The sequence below is a fragment of the Malus sylvestris genome, chromosome 9 (assembly GCF_916048215.2).
Source record: "Malus sylvestris chromosome 9, drMalSylv7.2, whole genome shotgun sequence".
NCBI classification, from domain to species: domain Eukaryota; kingdom Viridiplantae; phylum Streptophyta; class Magnoliopsida; order Rosales; family Rosaceae; genus Malus; species Malus sylvestris.
This window is the reverse complement of record NC_062268.1, coordinates 661,370-683,374: the sequence shown is the minus strand read 5'-3', so window position 1 is coordinate 683,374 and position 22,005 is coordinate 661,370. Positions and strand designations below refer to the sequence as shown.

Below are 22,005 nucleotides of genomic sequence, written 5' to 3'. Positions count from 1 at the left end.
ACCACATCAAACATGAAATCAGTTCGAAAAATTATCATTACCCTCAATATTTTTTCTGAATGTATAGCTCAGATATTATCAATTTTTCTGTGTGTGGAAAGGATCATAGATTTTTCCCCCCTTTCAGTGTGTATTCAAAGTGTTTTACGATTTATCCAACCCCATGACTGATAATGAATGCGAAATGAGGTGTCTCGTACGTTTTTTAAAATTAAAAATTGGGCCCCAAATTTTGGCTATGGTTTGAATTTTCCGCCTGGAAAAATGTGAAATTTTAGTATTTATAATTTTCATGCACATTTTATGCATGTCCCATGCACAATACATATGAGTTTTCCATGCATGTACCATGCACATAAAATGCACGTCCTAGGCACATAATATGTACATGGTATGCACATTACATGTAGATTGTCCGCGTAGAATTTCGTATATTTTCTTAAGTTCCTTAGTTTTTGTCAAAAATTTCTTAACTTTTTTAAGGATAGCTAAAAGCATGGTACACTAAATGAAGAAAAACAGAAGTGGAAGTAGTCATTAATCACATTTCACTACAACCAAGGAAGAAAATATCGGTAATATCAGAAATATCGGTAGTTTGAAAACACGGAAATATCGATGGAAATATCGGGATAATATCGATATCGATAAAAATTACATAGAAACCACGGAAATTGTAAGAAAAACTTGGAAATTTTTAATGAAACTTTGCAGGATGTTTATTTAGTCAATTATCTATTAGTTTATCACAAAAAATTGGAAGGAAATGCATTGCATGATGGATTTAACTGATTTAAGTTGATTATATAGCGAGCTGGCAAACATTGTGAGTGTAGAAAATATGTAGTAATTAATGAAAGAAGTTTAAACACACCATAATCATTTATATATAATTAATTAGTACAATATTGGGAGGTTTTATTTAGGATATTAAAAAAAAAAAAAAGGGAAGTGAATAAAGTGATGAAGAATAATGTGCCGAATTTGACACTTTAAATTTCTTACACATAAGCATGCGTCTAGGCGTTGAAGTTCCAAATTATAGTATATCAATTAACGATTGAAAATCAATACATTGAATAAGACTAAACTTTAATTTGGATGCTGATTATGTTTTTTCAAGTTTATATAAAGTAAAAGAATTGAATTTTGTAAGCCATGAGTGTGTCAATTGTTTTATAATTCGTCCGAATACATATATCAGGTTGCTACTCAACATAATTTGAAAGTATATCTAGTGCAAGCACTTGTCTTTTTTTGTTGATAAGCAAAGGGTTTGTAGTTTTTTTTGCTAATCAGTAGAACATATTATGTTTGTTTAATCTTTAGCATTTGATGGTTGTCCACAAATATAGGATAGAAGGCCCCAAATTAATTGTGGCTCTTACCTAGTTGGAGTCACAAGTTCACATGTACCAGCCATTGAGGCAAAACGTTTTGGTTTTCCGGCCAAACTACGTCGAGTTGGCCGGCGTGCAAGGTATCAATCTCTTCGTCTCGTCGAGTAGTACAACTTTCCTTTTTGTTTCACTCAATTTCGTTGAGTATTGAAAAAGTTATACTCATTTGAATCTTACCCAGTTTCCGGCGACCTCAGTGGCTTTCGAGGAAATGTCCGGCCAAACCACGACGAGTCAGATGTCGTGTGAGGTACCATTCTCTTCGCCTCTTCGAGGGCTACAACTTTCCTTTTTATTTCACTCAATTTCGTTGCGTATTGAAAACGTTATACTCATTTGAATCTTACCCAGTTTCCGGCGACCTCAGTATCTTTCGAGGCAATTTCCGGCCAAACCACGACGATTCAGACATCTTGTGAGGTACCATTCTCTTCTTCTCTTCGAGGGCTACAACGTTCCATTTTGTTTCACTCAATTTTGTTGCGTATTGAAAAAGTTATACTCATTTGAATCTTACCCAGTTTCCGGCGACCTCAGTGGCTTTCGAGGAAATTTCCGGCCACACCACGACGTTTCAGATGTCGTGTGAGGTACCATTCTCTTCGTCTCTTCGAGGGCTACAACTTTTGTTTTTTTCTTGCTTGATTTTGTTGAGTTTTGACAAAGTTATGGCCGTTTAAAGTGGGTGTGAATTTCCGGCCGAAATTCTGATTTTCTCTCCCATTGAGTCCCACATCGCCCACGCGAGGGCAGTGAGCAAGCAAGAAGCCTATAAAACCCACATTCCCCAGCTGCAGACAGCATGACTTGCTTGGCCTTTGGGCTATGATCAAGTGTAGTATGTGTCGAGATTTCTCAGCATTTTTAAGTATTTTTTGGTATTATATTGTGATATTATTGATAATTTTGAAAATATTGCGATATTATCGATAATATTACGATATATTGATGAAAACTATTTGAATAGTTAAAAAAATATCGCACCTCCAATAAAACAATAATATAGGCGAAATATTGCCTATATTATCGATTTTTTCTTCCTTGACTACAACAAGCCTTGGTTGGGGTTTGAGATTTACGTGTTCTTGATTTCTCCATCTCTCTCAATTCTCAACAGACAAGAGGAACCCAGTGATTGAGGAGGAGAAGAAAAGTTTCTTTCATTTTTTTTTTCTAGTACATTGTACAACTGCACTCCTTAATTTTTAGTTGGGTATGTGATTTCTGGAGAGGAGAGTGCTAATTTTTCTTTCGATTGCCTTTTTTCTTTCTTTATTTTCTTCTTTGATATGGAAGGCGGTGAGAAGGAATTTGACCCTCAATCCGAAGAAACGCTTCCTAAAGTTGAAGAAATGGTGAGGCCCCGTGTCTGGTAGGACTTCCTCACTTGCTTATTTACTATTATATGTGTATAAATTCAGGTTCTTGATTTCGAGAAATAACTTGACATATTTATGGGATTTTAAACCCTTTAAATTTAATTTTGCTCGCTACAACTCCATCTGTTTCCCAATCGAAGCATTATTTTGTGTGGTTTCTCAGATGCTTGATTCTGGGCTCTTGACCAAAAACTATGGCAGGAACAGTCAAAGATTTCAAAATCAATTCATGTGAAAACATTGGGTAGTACTACAATCAGAATTACAAAATAATAATAATAATAATAACAATTAAAAACAAGTAGTCGTGATTTAGTAACCCGAATGTTCCTGCCATAGTTTTTGATCAGGAGCCCAGAACCAAACATCAGAGCAACCACACAAAATAATGCTTCGATTGGGAAACAGATGAAGTTATAGCCTGCCAAATTAAAATTTAAAGGGTTTAAAATCCCATAAATATGTTGAGAAGAACCTGAATTTATACACATATAATAGTAAATAAGCAAGTGAGGGAGTCCTACCAGACACGGGGCCTTGCCATTTCTTCATCATTAGGAATTTCTTCCGATTGAGCGTCAAATTGCTTCAGCTCATTGCCTTCCATATCAAAGAAGAAAAGAAAGAAAGAAAAAAGGCATTTGAAAGAAAAATTAGCACTCTCCTCTCTATAAAAGGCAATCGAAAGAAAAATTAGCACTCTCCTCTCCAAAAATCACATACCCAACTAAAAATTTAGGAGTGCAATTGTACAATGTACTAGAAAAGAAAATGAAAGAAACCTTTCTTCTTCTCCTCAGTTGCTGGGTTCCTCTTGTCTGTTGAGAATTTAGAGAGATAGAGAAGTCAAGAACACGTAAATCTCAAACCCCAACCCTCTGAATTCTAAAAATTGTTGAGGCAAATTTGGAAAACAATATAACGGCTGGCTTCGTAGTCATCATCTTTTTTTACCACTTTTTGTTTTTCTTGTTCTGTTTTTGAAAAGATTTTTCAGTGTGACCAGTATATGAGGTGGTACACCACGTGTTATTATACAAATGATGAGATATGTGTGCTAAAAAGTTAATAAATTAAAAAATAAAAATTTCCACCACTTCTATTAAAACACGTGGTATATCACTTGTGTTCCCGTCACAATTAAAATTTTATCCTGTTTTTGTCCTTTTCAGTCTTGTTATTGATCTCAGTTGTTTTCGTTTGAATTTGAATCGGTTTTTTTTTTTTTTTTCTAGTCTGTAAACAATTATGTGGAATCGCAAAACCTGTTGCTTTAATAGTAGAGCACTTTTTTATCCTCACACGCACAGGGAGAGTTTCGCTGGATCTTCGACAATTGAAGGCATCCGAATGGAAATAATTTATAACAACAGACTAAAATCTTGAATGTAGCAACTATTTGGCAAATTTTGGAGTGGACCTTATTGGTGGGACTCTTTTCCTTCTTATGCTATTGCCGCGTATGATCAAAATCTTTTTCTTTGCCCCAATTTTTGTATGAGAATGTAGAGCATAGTAAAGTTGGATCTGTTATTATCCATTTAGTATTATAATTAACGTGGCAATATATAACGACATAAGATATTTCTTACCAATTCCAATAGCAAGCAGTTCCACAGAGAGAGAGAGGAGACTTATGCCATCTCCAACTGATCCCGCCAAAGGGTCATAGGGCTAAAAATAGCTCGCAATGTCACGAAAACCATCTCCAACCGAGGGTTACGCCAAATGGCTCGTGGGCCCCACAAGGCCAAAAATATGAAATCGGGCCAACCAACTGGCCTTCCCCAACCAGCCCTGGGCCGCCCCAAAATTTCAAACCCAATGGCTACTGGTGTCAGCCAGCTAGTAACAGCTAGCTGACACCAGGTAGCCGTTGGATTTGAATTTATTATTTTTTTTTTTTGGACAATTTTTTTTTATTTTTAAATTTCTAATTTTTTTTCCTATAAATACCTAAACTATTCTCACATCATCTTCACCATTCCATAAAGAGTACAACGTCAATGTCCGAAAACTTTATTTTAATATGGTAGCTTAATTAAGTAACCATATTAATTCAAGGGACACTTTAAATGTGGTCCCTAAATATTAATATTCTTTGACTGAAATCTTGTTGGTTTTTAATTTTTAATCGAAATCCTTGAAATTAATGTGATAATATGTTTCTATGTGGGTTACTATATTTTTTAAATTAAAAATTGAAATTTGTAGTTGTTTGTATTATTGAGATTTTAAATAAAAAAAACCCATAATTTGTGGATTAAAATTATTAAAATATAAATTATACTCTCCAATATATTGTGTGTGTATATATATATGTATATAAACATGGATACATTCATCAAAATTAACAAAAAAAAATTATTGTACCAAAATATGGGTACATTCTTCAAAACCACACAAAAAATAATAGATATTAGGCTTAATAACATTAGTACATTTCTTTGATTAAAATTGACATGAATACATTCTTAAATCAAGAAAAAGAACATACATGTATAAGTTTAAAAATGGATTAGAAAAAAAATTGAATAGATATTATAAAAAAAAGGGGGTACATTTTACATACAACAAATTGATACATTTTATGATTAAAAATTTGAAAAATTACATGAATGGGTACATATAAGATTAAAAAAAATGGAAACCTTTTTATAAAAAATTAAGGGATACAAACTTATTCTATTATTTTTTAAATGTGAAAATTAATAAGATTTCAGTTAATGAACATTAGTAACTAGGGACTGGATACTAATTTTTCCATAATTCTATTAAAATAATAAATTATGTTTGGTCTATGACCCTTTGACCCCCTTTGTTGGAAATGATATGAAACATGACATGACACAGTTCATTAAAATATAATTTCTTAAAGCTAAAAGGAGCCCTCTGTCCGTTCCGTTGGAGATGGCTTTACTTCCTCCTTGAAAAAGCATATACAACTTTTACTCATGATGAAGCCCGGGATGCTTGGTCTTTCACCTAGATTGTACAAACACGAGCATGGATAAAGCAACACACGATATATGTTTATACTGTATTTGGGTAGTGTCCAAATCGTCTTGACCATATTCAAAACGTTGACCATGTCCAAACCGTATTCAGGATGGATATGAGCAATGACTAAAATATCCATAATATTGGCAATATTTCGCCGATATTATCGTTTTTGTGAGAGTCCGATATTTCCACACATATCCACTTGATTATCGTCAATATATCGAGATAATATCGATAATATCGATATTATCTCGATATATTGGGTTGGGAGCCGGAGACTCCTCGGAGGCGCCACCCTGAGCGCAGATCCGAAGGCCAGAGCGACGACGGCGGCGGCGACGAGGGTGGATACGAACGAAGGGGAGATGGATGCGGCGAGGGAGGTTGGGATGGGAGCCGGAGACTCCTAGGAGGCGCTGATGGCGGAGAGGACGGCGAAGAGGATCGCCATGAGAGCGACGACGGAGGATGCCTTTGAGACTGCCATTGTTGATAGGGTTTGGACCTCTCTGTTCGGGAATCTAAAAGGGCAAGGAAAGTTGTTCGTTCAGGAATCTAGGGTTCTTGAAGACTCAGAGAGACTGAAAGCACAAAGTGGCGCAAGTTGGATTTGAGATCCAATTTTGAGGTTCTGAAAGTGAAAGGGCGAAGAAGAACGAAGATGAGGGAAGAGAGAGAGAGAGAGAGAGAGAGAGAGAGAGAGAGAGAGAGTAAAAGATTCAATTTTGAGTTTCTAAAAGGGCAATGAAAGAAAAAGAAACGAAGTTTTCTTCTTGGGTTTCTGAAAGGTCAAAAGTTGGTGATGGGGGTAAGGTGGACATCTATTTTCATCAGATGGGTTATTATGAAAACCACCCACTTGCATGGGCGTGGGTTTTTTATATTTTAAAAGTTTGGGAGGTATATTATATTATTATATGTATATAAATGTTATATAAATTATAAATTATTAGATATTTTTTTTCTTAGGCAAGCATATTAGATATGTACATAAAACATTCACATATGTATGTTCTTTTATAAGAAATAACATATTATTCAATAATTATTTACATATGATATAGTAAATTTAATTCATTCATATAATATATAAGAAATTTACCTAAATCCGCCTAGACCGCCTAGGCGCTAGCCCACCGCTCAACTAGCGCCTAACGTTTTTTAGAATCTTGGTATTTATAGCTGGGGTTATTTGTGGGGAGTGGCGAGCAGGTCGGGCAACTGCCCGTTAGAAAATAGGTTGGCCAATTGTTATTGGTTCGGCTCAACAGCTCATATTGCTTAATCCCTTGCTTAAATGAGTGTAAAATATTGTACTAATTCATTATATATAAATGATTATGGTGTGTTTAAACTTATTTCATTAATTACTACATATTTTCTACACTCACAATGTTTGCCAGCTCGCTATATAATCAACTTAAATCAGTTAAATCCATCATGCAATGCATTTCCTTCCAATTTTTTATGATAAACTAATAGATAATTGACTAAATAAACATCCTGCAAAGTTTCAATAAAAATTTCCAAGTTTTTCTTACAATTTCCGTAGTTTCCATATTATTTTTATCGATATCGATAATATCTCGATATTTCCATTGATATTTCCTTGTTTTTGGACTACCGATATTTCCGATATCATCTATATTTTATACCTTGGATATGAGACATGTCGAACCCTCCGATATTTCGAGATTTTGGAATGTCCTTTCAACCTAAGTCTTCACAGGCTTTGGAATTTGGAAAATAAACTAGCTTGTCAAATGCATACCAGCTTAACTGCCACCTCCTCCCCAGTTTGTACTTTACACCTAACACCAGAGGAGGTAGATTCTCTGTCCTCCTACTTTCCGTGCCCTCCTCGTTTATGTGGTCACGGTTAAGCCACGTTAATATTTTATATTATTTTTTTTAGAAATAATAAGACAAAAAGGAATAGTAATATAAAATGTTGACGTGGATTAACCGTGACCATATAAACAGAAATGCACGAGAAGTGGGAGGGCAGAGAATCTGCCTCCAACACGAGAATACCAATTTCATTACACCTGAACAATAGTTGCTCCCCAGCTTAAACTTCCTAGCAATCACATGCTCCATGATGCAGCAATGTCAAATACGATTCGACCCACAATATTATACTCTATAATAATCCTAATCTAATATATGAAGAAGGTATACAAATCTAATAAATTAAGAAGTTATGCTAATCTAATATGTGAAGAAGGTACTCGTCTTATATGAAGGCGAGCGTTGACGTAACGGAAATGTTGTTTTTTTGTGACAAAAAAATCACAGAGTTCAAGTCGTGAAAACAACATTTTTACAAAGCATGAGTAAGACTGCGTACGATAGACGTTCAAATCTACTACAATCATAAAATATGTATTAGTGTTGCATAGTGTTTGACCAAAAACAAAATTGCGTTGCATTGTGTGCTCTCCACACACAATTGCATGCAAGGCCATATTGGAGCGTGTGTGCAGATTATATGTGCCAGTCTTCAAGCGTGTGTTTGCACAATTGGTCACGTGTTTCTCTGTAACATCCCACATCGCGCAGGGAAGTGATCCTTAAATGTATATTCTCATCCCTACCTAGCATGAGGCCTTTTGGGAGCTCACTAGCTTCGGGTTCCGTAGGAACTCCGAAGTTAAGCGAGAATGGGGCCAGAGCACTCCCAGGATGGGTGACCCATTGGGAATAGGGCTGGGTTCGGTTCTTATCGGTTCGGTTTTTTGCCAAAACCGAAACTGAACTGAAATTTCGGTTCGGTTCGGTTCGGCCCAAATTTTTTTCGGTTTTTTTCGGTTCGGTTATTTTTTCGGTTCGGTTTCGGTTTTTTTCGGTTTTTTTTTTTCCTCCAAAAAATGCAAAACAACCAACCACAACATAAGATAGAAATAGAAAATATGATATGTTTCCATCTCTCCAGGACGGTTTTTCCATATTTGTTCCTCCGGATTTCTTTGACCATGAAAAACAAAAATCGAGTACAAACGTGGAGAGGGGTTTAAATTTAATAAATTTTGGGTATCACCCACCCCACTCATTCAACTTATTTTTTATATTATTTTAAAAAAAATGGTGACAAATTCTCTGACCTCCCTCCGCGTTATATAAAAATGGAGAAGAACTTACCAAAAACTGAAACGGACAAAGGGGTTGATGAGAACAGCAGCAGTGAATCAATCAACGAAAAAACAAAACAAAAATCAAAACTTTTTGCATCCGAGCATCGATGCAAAGACCAACTTACTACTCCTACTAGATCCCAAAGCAGAGAAGACGAACAGAATTTAGAAACCATGCAACCAATGGAAGCAAATTTGAAGGAAAGGAAGAGAGGAATGAGAGTTGGCAGGTTGGAGAAAGGAAGAGAGGAAGGAGAGTTGAAGGGAGGAAGAGAGGAAGGAGGGAGAGATCGACTGAGGAAGCAGAGAGGAAAAGCAGCGGATGGGAGAGAGAGAGAGAGTGTGTTTGAGAATGAAAAGGTGAAGGAGTGACGGCTGCTAGGGTTTGTAAGCTTTATAAATTTTATAAAACATTAAAGATTAAAATACCTATAAATATTATGCTGGTACAATTATAGCAATACAAAGCCCACTGTCAAGTTGGCTTGAAAGAGCTATCCTCAACCTGGACGGAAGGGGTTCGAATCTTCATTCCAGCAGGTTTTGAGTATTTTTATTTGATTTTCATATTTCGGTTCGGTTCGGTCCGGTCCGGTTTTCATACCTCAAAAACCGAAACCGAACCAATTAAATTCGGTTCGGTTCGGTTCATCAGATTCGGTTCGGTTTTTTTTTCGGTTCGGTTTTTTTCGGTCTCGGTTCGGTTCGGTTGTCGGTTTTTTTCGGTTTTCGATTTTTCCAACCCACCCCTAATTGGGAAGTTGCTCGTGAGTTCCCAGAAACAAAACCGTGAGGGCGTGGTCGATGCCCAAAGCGGACAATATCGTGCTACGGTGGTGGAGCGGGGCCGGGAAGTGATCCGCCCCGGGCCGAGATATGACGAATGGTATCAGAGCCAATCCTTGGCCGGAAGTGTGCCGACGAGGACGTCGGGCTCCTAAGGGGGGTGGATTGTAACATTCCACATCGCCTAGGGAAGTGATCCTTAAATGTATATTCTCATCCCTACCTAGCACGAGGCCTTTTGGGAGCTCACTGGCTTCGGGTTCCGTAAGAACTCTGAAGTTAAGCGAGAAGGGGGCCAGAGCACTCCCATGATGGGTGACTCATTGGGAAGTTGCTCGTGAGTTCCCAGAAACAAAACCGTGAGGGCGTGGTCGAGGCCCAAGGCGGACAATATTGTGCTACGGTGGTGGAACGGGTCCGGGAAGTGATCCGCCCTAGGCCGGGATGTGACATTCTCACTCTGACTTTAATTGACTCAATTACCATCCGAAAATTGTTAGTTAATATAAAATATAAATACAAGGTTAAGAAAAGTTAATTGGTAATCAATTATTGGCGCCGGTGGCCAAAATTTCTCACTCTCAGGCCTAGCATATTTTGGGTTTGTTTTTGGCACTGGTGACCAAAGAAATGTTGAAATGTTTCTATGGATCTTCCCGACTTCTAGAATGATTGTTGTGGCAAATCCACCTATCTGTTCTTTGGTCTTAAAAAAAAAAAAAAAAAAAAGTATGAATTTACTTTTTGTTTTATTCGTGGGGACCATGTTACTTGATAAGGACTACACATGGTATAAAAGTTTGGAAGCAATATATAGATTTAGGAGCCAAATGTTTATTGAAGCTTTTCACTTCCAAATTCCAAAACTGGCGCCAAAAAGGATTCCCGCTACAATATTAAAACTTTGAAAAATGTCCAGCCAAGGCTTCCCTCGCAACCTTCTTTCCCTTAAAACCTTCTTTCCATAAACGTCCTTCTTCATTTACCATAAAGCCCTTCACCAAACCCAAACTTCGAACCACCACTGGTCCAACACTCACCAAAAGGGTATTTTACCAACAGATATTTTCAAATGACCGTTACGCCCCTCTTCACAGTCCACACCATCCTCATCCCAAACGCAGAAATCGGATCCCCTCATGAGCATAAGATCTGGACCATTGAAATTTGATCCAACGGTTGTAATTATTATAATTTTAGAGAGGTTGCTTGTTTATAGGCGTTGTATCAAATTTTAACGGCCTAGATCCTTTACTTAGGAGGGAATTAGGTTTCCGCAAACGCAAACCACAGAAATCGGATTGCGCGCCTATTCACCCTCCTGAATTTCCCAAAGTACCCTCGTATTCGGTTCATTCTCCCGCAAGCTTCTAATAAATTTGAAATCACCCGCTCCCGAAACCCCAATTCAAAAAATTCAAAAAACCTCCGCCCTCTCTATATATATTCAGTCCAATCCCACCGTAAATAATCAACCCCAAAATACAAAATTCGATAGATCTCAAAATTCCCCATTTGATTTCGTTTCTGAAAAATCCCGAATCGAGTTTCATCACAAAAATGCCTGCCTTCCCAGAAGAGCCGCTGCTAGCTCCGAACCCGGACCGCTTCTGCATGTTCCCGATCCAGTACCCTGAAATCTGGGAAATGTACAAGAAGGCGGAAGCCTCCTTCTGGACCGCCGAGGAGGTCGACCTTTGCCAGGACGTCCGCCACTGGGAAGCTCTATCCGACGGCGAGAGGCACTTCGTCTCGCACATCCTCGCCTTCTTCGCCGCTTCCGATGGAATTGTCCTGGAGAATCTCGCCGGAAGGTTCATGAAGGAGGTCCAGGTCGCCGAGGCCCGCGCCTTCTACGGGTTCCAGATCGCAATCGAGAACATCCACTCCGAGATGTACAGCCTCCTTCTCGAGACGTACATCAAGGATTCTGACGAGAAGCACCGCCTCTTCCACGCGATCGACACCATCCCCTGCGTCGCGAAGAAGGCCCAGTGGGCCCTGAGATGGATCGACGGCTCTGAGTCTTTCGCGGAGCGAATCGTGGCCTTTGCCTGCGTGGAAGGGATTTTCTTCTCTGGGAGTTTTTGCGCGATATTTTGGCTAAAAAAGCGCGGTTTAATGCCGGGACTGACTTTCTCGAACGAGCTGATCTCACGAGACGAGGGCTTGCACTGCGACTTCGCGTGTTTGCTGTACTCGCTACTGAGGCAGAAGCTGAGCGAGGATCGGATAAAGTCGATAGTTCGGAACGCGGTGGAGATCGAGAAGGAGTTCGTGTGCGACGCGCTGCCTTGCGCCCTGGTGGGGATGAACGGTGATCTGATGAGCACCTACATCGAGTTCGTCGCAGATCGGCTGCTGGGCGCGTTGGGATACGGGAAAATGTACAACGTCCAGAACCCTTTCGATTGGATGGAGCTGATCAGCCTCCAGGGGAAGACCAACTTCTTCGAGAAACGCGTCGGCGAGTACCAGAAGGCGTCGGTGATGAACAGCATCAACGGAAACGGTGGGTCCCATGAGTTTAAGATGGACGAGGATTTCTGAGTCTGATTGAGTGATGGAAATCGCTTTTGTAATATCTTTGTTTCTTTATATAATTTTAAAATTAGGTTGTTTTTTTTGTTTGTTAAAAAAAAAAAAAGGTTTGTTTTTTTGTTGATTTCTTAGTGTCATGTTCGAAATTATAAATGGAAGATGCTTTATTCCCATAATCTTAGTTTATTTTTTCCCTAATTTAATTTTTGAATTGTGTATTTGTGTGAATAGAAAATTATTATTATTATTTTTCTTTTGTCAAAGGTAAACTTTATTAGATTTTAATTGAAATGTTTATATCTTAAGTAAAAATATTAAATAAAAACTTTGGATCAATCGCATTTTCACGGAAAATATCTTCATATGAGTTACATATGAAGCAAGACATGCGTAACGGTATTTTCACTTAGCTTAACAAATTCAAACCTCACTCTTTTTAATTGAGCACATATTCTGATTCAAAATAAAGCATTTCAAAATAGCATCGATCACATATTCCGATTCAAGCTCCACATCCGCACAACCCAACTCGATACAAACCCTCATATCTCATCCTTTTTTTTTTTATTTGTTACTTTTTGAGTGGGAAAATAATTAAGAACAAAAAAGAAATGGCTTAGGAAAAGCCAGGGTGTCTTTTTATCGACCTCATCCTTTGCGGCCATAGCCAATGCTTGACAACTGAGTTCGAAGTTGCAGAGCTCCTCCGAAATGCTGTCGAGGGAACAGCTGCTTCATCTTTTCGATCGATTCTCCTTCCTCACATCTCAGCCTGGTACATTTTTCCCCTATTGTTCTCGCGCGCACTTTCCCTTTTTTTTGGGTGAATTTTTTTCTTCCATTTCTTTATTTCGATTTTCAGAGGTGAAGAAAAGAATCGCAGATGGTGTTGAGGACAAGCAGGTGAGTGTGCCACCATTGTGTTATGAATTAGTGAACCGGGTTCTGTAATTTTGGTATAAATTTTATACATTTGTGGTTGTTTGAAATTCTTTGTGGTGCAATTGTTTTTGGTCCCAGTAACCAGTTCTTCTGGGGACCAAATCGAGGGGAATGCCGGGTTTCTTCCCCTCGCCGCGGAAACCCAACCAGCATATTGTTCCGGCAGAGCTTTTGTCAAATGGTGTTTTTGTCTTAGTTGTTGAATGTGATTATTAAGTACTGTGCAGGAAGCTGTAGCTGTAACTACTGCGATCCAGGAGGAGATATTTTTGGAGATGGGGATTGGTAAGTTTTATCTTCAAATGCCAAGCATATCTTTCATCCAAATGATGAACTGCAAGTACTCGTTTTCGTTAACTTACTTTGGTAGTAGTTTGTGATCTAAAATTGCTGCGATATTGGTATCTCTAAGCCCTATGCTGAATTTACTTACCCGTCTCTTGATACTGATACCGGTTAATTTTTAGGATATCTCTAAACCAAGAGGATCCTTCACTTGGATCTCTCTTCCTCAGTTCATCGTTGCTACGTTCAATAGTAAAAGCCTTATACCATAGTGATTCTTTAAGCGATTACTCAATACTCACTTTGGTTCACTAGTGGATTGTGTTGATGTATGTTTGGTTAAATTTCTTCTTTATGTCGATTTGAGATCCAGATCCTGTTGTACATGTGCCTGCTACTTACCGGAAAACATCGATCCAGCAATGGGGGTTTTTAAATGGATTTATGCCACTTATAAGCTTCAGACCACAATCAAGGTGCAATCTTACTGAACTTTGAAGTAAATGTTTTCTCTACCGCAGATCCAAGATTTGGCCTATCGTGCTTGGGAAAGGTGAATGTTGAATACGAGAATGATCAGGATGTGATGATTCAGTTTTATAAATTCATTGCAAGGTAACCTCTTCTGCCCATTTATGAATTTAAACTTGTAAATGGAAATAGCATTCAAATTGCCTGCTCGGATAAGTAGTTGTTTCCTTTTTAAAGTTTATATGAGGATTCAACCAAGTGATGAAGTTGTACAAGGCCAAAGTTTTTATGGCAACCTAAACCTTGTGCTTGTGTTTTTGTTTCTTGCATTTCGTTCATCGCGACTACATTTTGTTCTTAAGCAAGTAAATCTCTGTGCCATTTTTAGTATATATATAAGGTGCTGTTTTTTTTTACTCTGTAACTTCTGTTATCGATTTGAAAGTTGTCTGAGTTTAGCCGGTGAAGGATTCTAGAGTCTAGTGAGTTGTAATTTAGTAAACCTTGTGGTAGTATGCGTTACCTTAGATATTGGGTTGAAAGAGGAAATCTTGCCTTTAAAATGTGGGGAAGGACAAAAACAAGGGTTCTGATATTTATATAGTATGTTGCTGTAAGTACTCGTCTACAAAATGGCAGGGAGGAGATGGCCTGCGACGAAGCTGAGCTTGGAGCAGAGGAATTTGCTGAAAAGATGCATAGTCAAGAACAATTACAGGAACAGGTAATATCTGTCCAAATATGACAATTGTAACGTTAAAGGTTTATGTTTCTAAAGCACCAGAAGTAAATTTTCTTTTTTCAGCAACTGGAGATGCTAAAGCACATGCGTAAATTTCCCATGGATGATCAATCTGCAATCCTCGAGAAGGTATGTTGGCTGTATATAATCTCTTAGCTTCCGCTGGATAAAAAATTTGGAACGTAAATGACCGAAAGATTGGTTTCATCTGACTAAATTAGAGATTAGGAAGGCGAATGCAAACGTCTTGTCGAAATTCTAATAGCTATTTGGCATGTGATTTACAAAGAACAAAGCCAATGTATGTTGTTTTGTTATCACAGTTGCATCAGCAGATGGAAAACGCCAACTTTGATGGTGCTGCATCTGTTTTGTCGCCGGAGCAGATTCAGGAGATTGTTCGAAGGAGGGTGTCTCCTTTGTTTAACCCGAGATAGATTGGGATGTGTATCGGTGATGCAATGTAGTTTGTACTTTGTATTTCAGACTCCAGTTTAATTATCAATGCATTTTGGTTATTGAGTAACTTGGAAACCAAATTCGAGTTACGAGCTGCGGCCTTAGAGAAAGTATCTAATTCCTTTGGGATCGAAATTGAGGATGTGGTGCGTTGGATTTATGAAAAGCCTGAAAAAAGTTACCAGAGGTGTTTCTGGACAACTGCGTTTGAATACAAATGTAAAAGACCTTCCCGAGTGAAAAATAATGGGAAGAAAAAGGGAAAATGAACCCAAAAAAAGGTCCCACCGAGATTTGAACTCGGGTTACTGGATTCAGAGTCCAATGTCCTGACCACTAGACCATGGGACCAATTTGGTGAAAACTGGACTTCTTATTTATATAAACGCAGAAGTGGTAAAATAAAAGTATAAATTTTGGTAAAGTTATTGTTGAATATTTTTCTCCTGGTGTTAATCTGATCCATTTCATCATCAAACACATATACAGAGTGACTAAGTTGCATGTCGCGGATTATCTTATTTTATTTTTATTTTTTTAACAAATAATAAGATAATTTATACTAAATCATCTAGAAGAAAATTCGAACACAGAAACTCAGATGCATGAGCGAATTCTCTTGACTAATTGAGTTACAAGGCATTTACGATTATGTTGCTTATTTGAGTCATGCGAAAGAGATGTGCCTTCACATCTTGAATGAATCTCCTTCAAAATATTCCGAGTTAGTTAAGAGAGGGATATGCATGGCCTTGTTATAGGCTCCTTTCATACTCATACTATGATGAATTGCATGTGAAATAAGTGACGAAGCTATAATTTTAGCGGACGACAATCACATGATTTATGTACTAATTAATTTGTACTAGGAAAGGGAAGGAGTAAACTAAGGAGAAATTGGTGTGGAGAAAAGTTTAATTAGTTGGCCTAAGTGCAAAATGATCAATCAATCTTCACACTAATGATTTAAAAATGAAAAATGATCAATCAAATCTTTATCGTACTAACATTTTAGAATTCGTAAAAGAAAAAAATTTAGAATTCATGGAAGAAAACAACTTAGAATTCAATCAATCTTATCATACTAACAATTTAAGAAAACAAAAGACTATATAAATAATAAGTTTATTTCAACTTTGCGCATATATTACGCTTTTTGCTTGTTAATTAAGTTGAATTACATAAGCAACCAATAAGTGTTGGCACTACTAATTTACTATACTTGTGGTTACGAAGAAAGAAGGAAGCATCTGGTGGTAGAGATATGAATATGTGGCACGGTATCTGGGCTCTTACGGTGCCAAATAAGTCAAGTTCTTGACGTGGAGAGCTATTAATTAGTAACCTTTTTATTTTTTTGAGAAGGAAAATAAAATTAAGAGAGGGAAAAATCCCGGGAACATCTAAGCCCTCTAGAGTCAAACAAGGCATTGGTAGCAGCCGGAGGCGCAAAACCAACCCAAACATGAAGGCTATTTAAATCATGCCCATATGAGGTGACGACATCAGCTACAAAATTTGCTTCCCTAAAAACAGGGGTGTGCTATCCACACACCCATTTTTACTTCTCCCACACCCCTTGTTAATTTATGTCCTTTAATCTTCTTCAATTCATTCGATTCGACGATCGAAAATTAAAAGGGTATGTGAGAAGTAAAAAGGAGTGTGGATATCACATCCCCTAAAAATATGCTTCCAACTAATAGAATCAAAAGAAGAGGCCATCCATTTGATATCTTCAACAATAGCATAGATACGCCAAGGAGTGCTCATGCTTATGTATTAATTAGTAACTTTGTTCCTTGCAACATGGTTTTTTTTTTTTTTTTAAATTGAAAAAATAAAAATAAAAAATCTCAGCACCGGTGTGTTATCAGTGTTGTATGGCAATGGAGACAATGTTGCATGCCATATGGGAATGCGAGGACCTTGTTATATTTCAGGTGGCGAACCAACACGTACAATGCATCAAGGAGCAGACGTCCTGTGGAGGAGTTGATATGGAAGCATCCCCCAGAGGGGATATTCAAACTCAATGTTGATGAAGCAACCTCCTTGAAAGGTTTGTAGAGGCGTTAGGATTGTTGTTCGAGATGAAAATGGAGTGCTCATGGTAGGGTGTTCGAAACAGTTTCATGGTCGTTTCGATGCTTTAACAACAGAATTGCTGGCAGCAAAGGAGGGATAAGTTTTCACATATGATGCTGGGTTTCATGCCATCATTTGCAACTTGACGCTATAGGGACTGTGGATTTGATCAATGCAGCTGGTGTTCGTTTTGATAGGGATGACAGTGTTTTAGAAGAGATTGTCGATTTGAAAAGTCAGTTCAGTCTTTTTTCTTGTCAGTGGCAGGGAAGCGATGGCAAAATAGTGGCTCAAGAATTGGCAAAATATGGACTTAGCAATAGAGGATTAACATGGATGGAAGATGAACCACTTTGACAAAAAAAAAAAAAAAAAAATCAATTGTTAAACGGTGCGGTTTGATTTAGCTAAAAGGAGGCACTTTAGCTATTTATATCGCCGCTTGTGCAATAGGAAACTTTGTACCTTAAGTTCTTAAATCTTAATTTGATACAGAGAAAAACTTGAGTAGGGCAGCCTAATCAGTTGTATAATAAATTTTTTTTACAATTGAACAGACTTATATGTGAGTATTATCCGGCCGAAAGTAGCTACAACTTCCAACTCACACGGACCCAACCCTTATGAGTTGGCAAAGACATCTCTACTCAAATTTATCTACTTTATCAGAATGGCTAATTATAATCACTTGAACAATTATAAAAGAGAAAGCCAAAAAGGTCTTCAAATCAAATTATTCAAAGCCCAACTATAGCACACCGAAAACCTTCTCGTGGTTGAAGGCTTGTAGTTCAAGCCCAGTGGACTAGTATAAGCGGCCCAAATAAAAATTAGAACCTCCTGAGAAAAATTTTTTAGTTGGGACAGGAATACGAGTGGTACACCACTTGTTTTTACGTAAGTATTGAGAAATTTTATTTTTTAAGTTATTAACTTTTTAACACATTTATCCCACCATTTATATAACGATACATAATGTACTACTATGTGTAATGATTGAAAAATCTCTCCGGCGGGGATACCCAATCAGCAGCCTCCAGATAAGGCTGTCAAGTGTCAACAAATTCACATTCTTCTGTTTATGAAAGCTTAATAATTTCTCAGAAATGGCGGTTGCGTCCATGGCTTTCAACGTCGTCGGAGCTTTCAGAGGGCTGTCTCTCCGCCCAACCTCCACCTCCGCCTCCTGCTCGTCCTCCTCGTCCTTCCTCAGAGGCGACTTGGGTTCTCTGCAAGTGGGTCCCAAGCTATCGTTAGTGTCGTCGGGCCCTCAGCGACTGCCATTGACGATTCAAAACGCGCACAAGAAAGGAGCCGGGAGTACAAAGAACGGCCGCGATTCCAAAGGGCAGAGGCTCGGCGTCAAGATTTACGGCGACCAGGTCGCCAAGGCTGGCTCCATCATTGTCCGCCAGCGCGGCACCAAGGTAACTTCAAAACAACTTGACAAGGAAATGAACTGTGTCGAACTCGAATTTGGGTACTTGTGGCAAATGGTCGTGTTCGGATTTACTAATTTATGTGCGTGTTCATTTCGTTTAGACGCATGTTTATTTTCGGCATTTGAATTTCATAAGGCAATTTTTTCATTAAGTAGGATCGGTTATATAAATCTTAGAATGTTATTGCGTTCGGTTCTATATCGATAAATTAAAAGAGAATCAATAAACAAAAATAAAAGCGAAATCATTTTAAATGTGGTATTGTAGCTTTGTCACATGTAGAAATAGAAATATAGAATGATGTTGTGACTTGTATGTTTTCTTTGGCATCAAAATTATCAGTTCCATGCAGGGAAGAATGTGGGGCTTGGCAAGGACCACACCATCTTCTCTTTGATCGACGGCATGGTGAAGTTCGAGAAGTTTGGACCCGACAAGAAGAAGGTACGATCCGGAGTTCCGAAACCCGTCGTAGCTGGTGGTTTGATAGGCTGCGTGCTGCATACTAACACGAATCGTTGATTTGTACTATCTGCAGATTAGTGTTTACCCGCGAGAAGTACAGCCGGAGAACCCCAACAGCTACCGGGTTAAAAAGAGGGAGAACTTCAGGCTGCAGCGCGAACGTAAGAAAGCAAGGAAGGAAGGCTACATCCTTCAGAACAAACCCGAGCTAATACTTGCGTCTGCCGATGCTGCAGATGCTGATCCAGTCTGTTGATTCATGCTCATCTTTTGGTAAAAGAACTTAGAAGCGTTTCTGCATCATATAAGCACTTTCAAAAGAAGCATGTGTCAAAGAAGCGCTTTGACAACTTTTCTACCAAGTGCTTGGATTTCAGTGTACTTCAAATAAAAGCACTTATGAACACGAATGTTTCTACGTACGCAATCTCAAACGATGAAAATGAAAAGAAAAGAAAATTTTAGCGATAGCTGCTGAGTTTCAACAACACTTTCAAAAGAAGAATGTTTCTACGTAAGCTGTTTGACTCCTAACTGGTCAACTTTGGATGGATACACGGAAAATTTCTAGAGAACGATTAATAATCATCACCTACAACATTCAAAATCTTCCAAACATCCTTCCCTGAGTTCCAACTTATGTGGAGTCCGGTTTTTTCTCACGTTGAACAGCTCTTGGGACGAATGTCATGCCACGAGTGGGTCTACGACCAAAGCTGATGGCTGAAGGGGTCGAGTCTGATGTGCTTAATTTGGAGACGCCAGAAACAAGGCCATCCATGGTTTCGTTATCTACTTGCATACTAGATGACTCTGCCTTCTTCGAAGTAGCTTGTCTGCGTTGGTTCTTCTGCCTCTGTTTTTTAGAAGGAAGAGCCTTCTTGAAAAACTCAAATGAAGTGGGGAATTTATGCTTGTCCACCAGATGTTGCTGCCGACTTTTGTAGTTCTTGAACTTCAAACCACAGCCTTCCACAAGGCATTCATACTGTTAAACACAGACATCCAAACAAAATTAAAACAGCTAAACCAGTGTGTGCTCAAACACAAGATAGAGAAATCTTTCATCTTTGAACTAAGATGATCACTTCAGGATGCAAATAACAAAGCATGGGTAATTAGGTATAGACAACCATATCATCTAGCAAAAACCACGAGCATTAGTCACGGTGTAATACGAGGAATTCAAGGGAAAAAGAAAAGTATAAATTGTATTCTATGACAATGCCTGTATTTTGTGTTTGCTTCACACAGAACTCGAATATTTTAAAAAATAAAAAACATTCATAGAAACGTAAAAGCAAAACATTCTTTCAGTAATAAACCTGGAAGCGTCCCTATAGACAAGATTGTATGTTAACAAAGATATTATCTAGAAAAATCCATGAGCTTTGACAAATAGCGGATCAATTCTTCATCCTTAAGTACAATCCAAACCTGAACTTAAAGAGTTCTTTGAAACTTTGAAGGATAATGATATGCAGTTTAGGGTAAGGATTCAAGTTATTAGCCAATTCACTATCAGTAAAAATAAAACCATGAAATGACTTCTACCGTCATGTTTGTCTTCTGTTTTTGGTTCTCAGTAGTTAAAAATCAACGACATTTTGGTAAAAATGAGAGAGGAACTGTCAATATGCCATTACTTCCTCAAATTCAAAAGACAAGACAGATGTCATACAATCGTACTCAATCAGACAGTTCCAACACGGATCAAGGAGGAAGATAAAGAGTAACTACCATGAGATAGCCGCGTGCCACTTTCGCCTGAAAGAAAGAATCGTGTGCTTCAGATACATGTATGCTGAGCAACCGCGACGTTGGGTAGGCTCTATAGCACACAGAACACGACGCAGTGTGCCGTGCATTGTAGTGATCTTCAAAGTCCTCCAAGGAACTCAAGCGAGCACCGCAACCAACAATCGGACAGAAACACCCCCTGCAAAATCAAACCACACACTTCACGTTCAGGAAAAAAGCAACAGAAAACAATAGTGTCTTACAGTAGTACACAAATTTCTTATAACCAGGAAACATGAAATACCTGCCTTCCTCATCTACCATTTCTCGAAGCTGATGCTTTTCGTCTTCGGTTAAATCCAACGCAATCTACGCAATATTACAGTAAATCATTAAGCAAAAAGCAACCAAATTTAAAAATTCAAATTCATTTCAGCCGAATGTGCAAGTAAAATTTTGAAATGCTAATTCCTAATTGCGTTCGATGATTAAAAACCCCAGTTCAAATTCGGACCGAGCGACGCAAATCAAAATTCATAAAATTTACACCAAATTACAGAGAAATGTAAACCTGTTTGGCGAGCAGTTCCCTCTCGATGTTTCCAGATGCGAAGAAAGGAGATTCGGGAGCGAACTTCCGACGGAGGGGTTTCCAGTGCGGAAACCCTAATTTTGCTTCTTCTACATCCATCGACGCCATGGCCGTTGTGCTAGACCGACTGTTGGTCTTCTACTGTGAGCCCTGAGCGAAGAGACTGGTTTGAATTTTGATCGCGTATCGCCAGATTGCAATGCTTCAACCGAACGGAACGTTGAGCGGCTTCTAAGTTCTAACTGCGTACTCCTTTCGGGCTTCGTCCTCGTCAGTCCACGTCATGAGATATTTGGGCTCGATGGTTGACTATATGAACCAAAAGATAAGCCCATATATTTATGGGCCTATTTGGTTGCGTCGTCTTTGATTTTCGGCCCTCTAAATCAGGCATATTTTTAATAATTTCACTCAAAATTCACATAGAGTTCATGAAAGGCCATTAAATTTTATGGATTTATATTTATTTAAAAAAAAAAACAATGCTTGAGAGATTAAAATTTTAAATTACATGATGTGTTATGATTTTTAATTTT

General features: G+C 38.3%; 4 protein-coding genes and 1 non-coding gene across 5 annotated transcripts; 3 read left to right on the top strand and 2 right to left on the bottom strand.

Moving 5' to 3' along the window:
* Nucleotides 1-11,129: 11,129 nt before the first annotated feature.
* On the top strand, nucleotides 11,130-12,419 carry LOC126583853 (ribonucleoside-diphosphate reductase small chain). Its single transcript, XM_050248387.1, has one exon. The coding sequence runs from the start codon at nucleotides 11,263-11,265 to the stop codon at nucleotides 12,250-12,252; it is 990 nt and encodes a 329-aa protein (XP_050104344.1). The 5' UTR covers nucleotides 11,130-11,262; the 3' UTR covers nucleotides 12,253-12,419.
* A 374-nt stretch (nucleotides 12,420-12,793) lies between these two features.
* On the top strand, nucleotides 12,794-15,209 carry LOC126583854 (uncharacterized). The gene is made up of 7 exons (XM_050248388.1): nucleotides 12,794-13,018; nucleotides 13,106-13,146; nucleotides 13,413-13,470; nucleotides 13,992-14,085; nucleotides 14,581-14,665; nucleotides 14,747-14,812; nucleotides 15,007-15,209. The coding sequence occupies exons 1-7, from the start codon at nucleotides 12,955-12,957 to the stop codon at nucleotides 15,118-15,120; spliced, it is 522 nt and encodes a 173-aa protein (XP_050104345.1). The 5' UTR covers nucleotides 12,794-12,954; the 3' UTR covers nucleotides 15,121-15,209.
* Nucleotides 15,210-15,421: 212 nt separating this feature from the next.
* Nucleotides 15,422-15,493, bottom strand: TRNAQ-CUG (transfer RNA glutamine (anticodon CUG)). Its single transcript has one exon. It is a non-coding gene; the product is annotated as a tRNA-Gln (tRNA).
* A 2,741-nt stretch (nucleotides 15,494-18,234) lies between these two features.
* On the top strand, nucleotides 18,235-19,607 carry LOC126583793 (50S ribosomal protein L27, chloroplastic-like). The gene is made up of 3 exons (XM_050248315.1): nucleotides 18,235-18,657; nucleotides 19,015-19,116; nucleotides 19,211-19,607. Exons 1-3 carry the CDS (start codon nucleotides 18,337-18,339, stop codon nucleotides 19,391-19,393), a joined length of 606 nt encoding a protein of 201 aa, XP_050104272.1. The 5' UTR covers nucleotides 18,235-18,336; the 3' UTR covers nucleotides 19,394-19,607.
* LOC126583792 (uncharacterized) lies at nucleotides 19,575-21,701 on the bottom strand. The gene is made up of 4 exons (XM_050248313.1): nucleotides 21,449-21,701; nucleotides 21,182-21,246; nucleotides 20,878-21,076; nucleotides 19,575-20,125 (listed from the first exon to the last, which is right to left on the bottom strand). The coding sequence occupies exons 1-4, from the start codon at nucleotides 21,575-21,577 to the stop codon at nucleotides 19,775-19,777; spliced, it is 744 nt and encodes a 247-aa protein (XP_050104270.1). The 5' UTR covers nucleotides 21,578-21,701; the 3' UTR covers nucleotides 19,575-19,774.
* Between the last annotated feature and the right edge of the window lie 304 nt (nucleotides 21,702-22,005).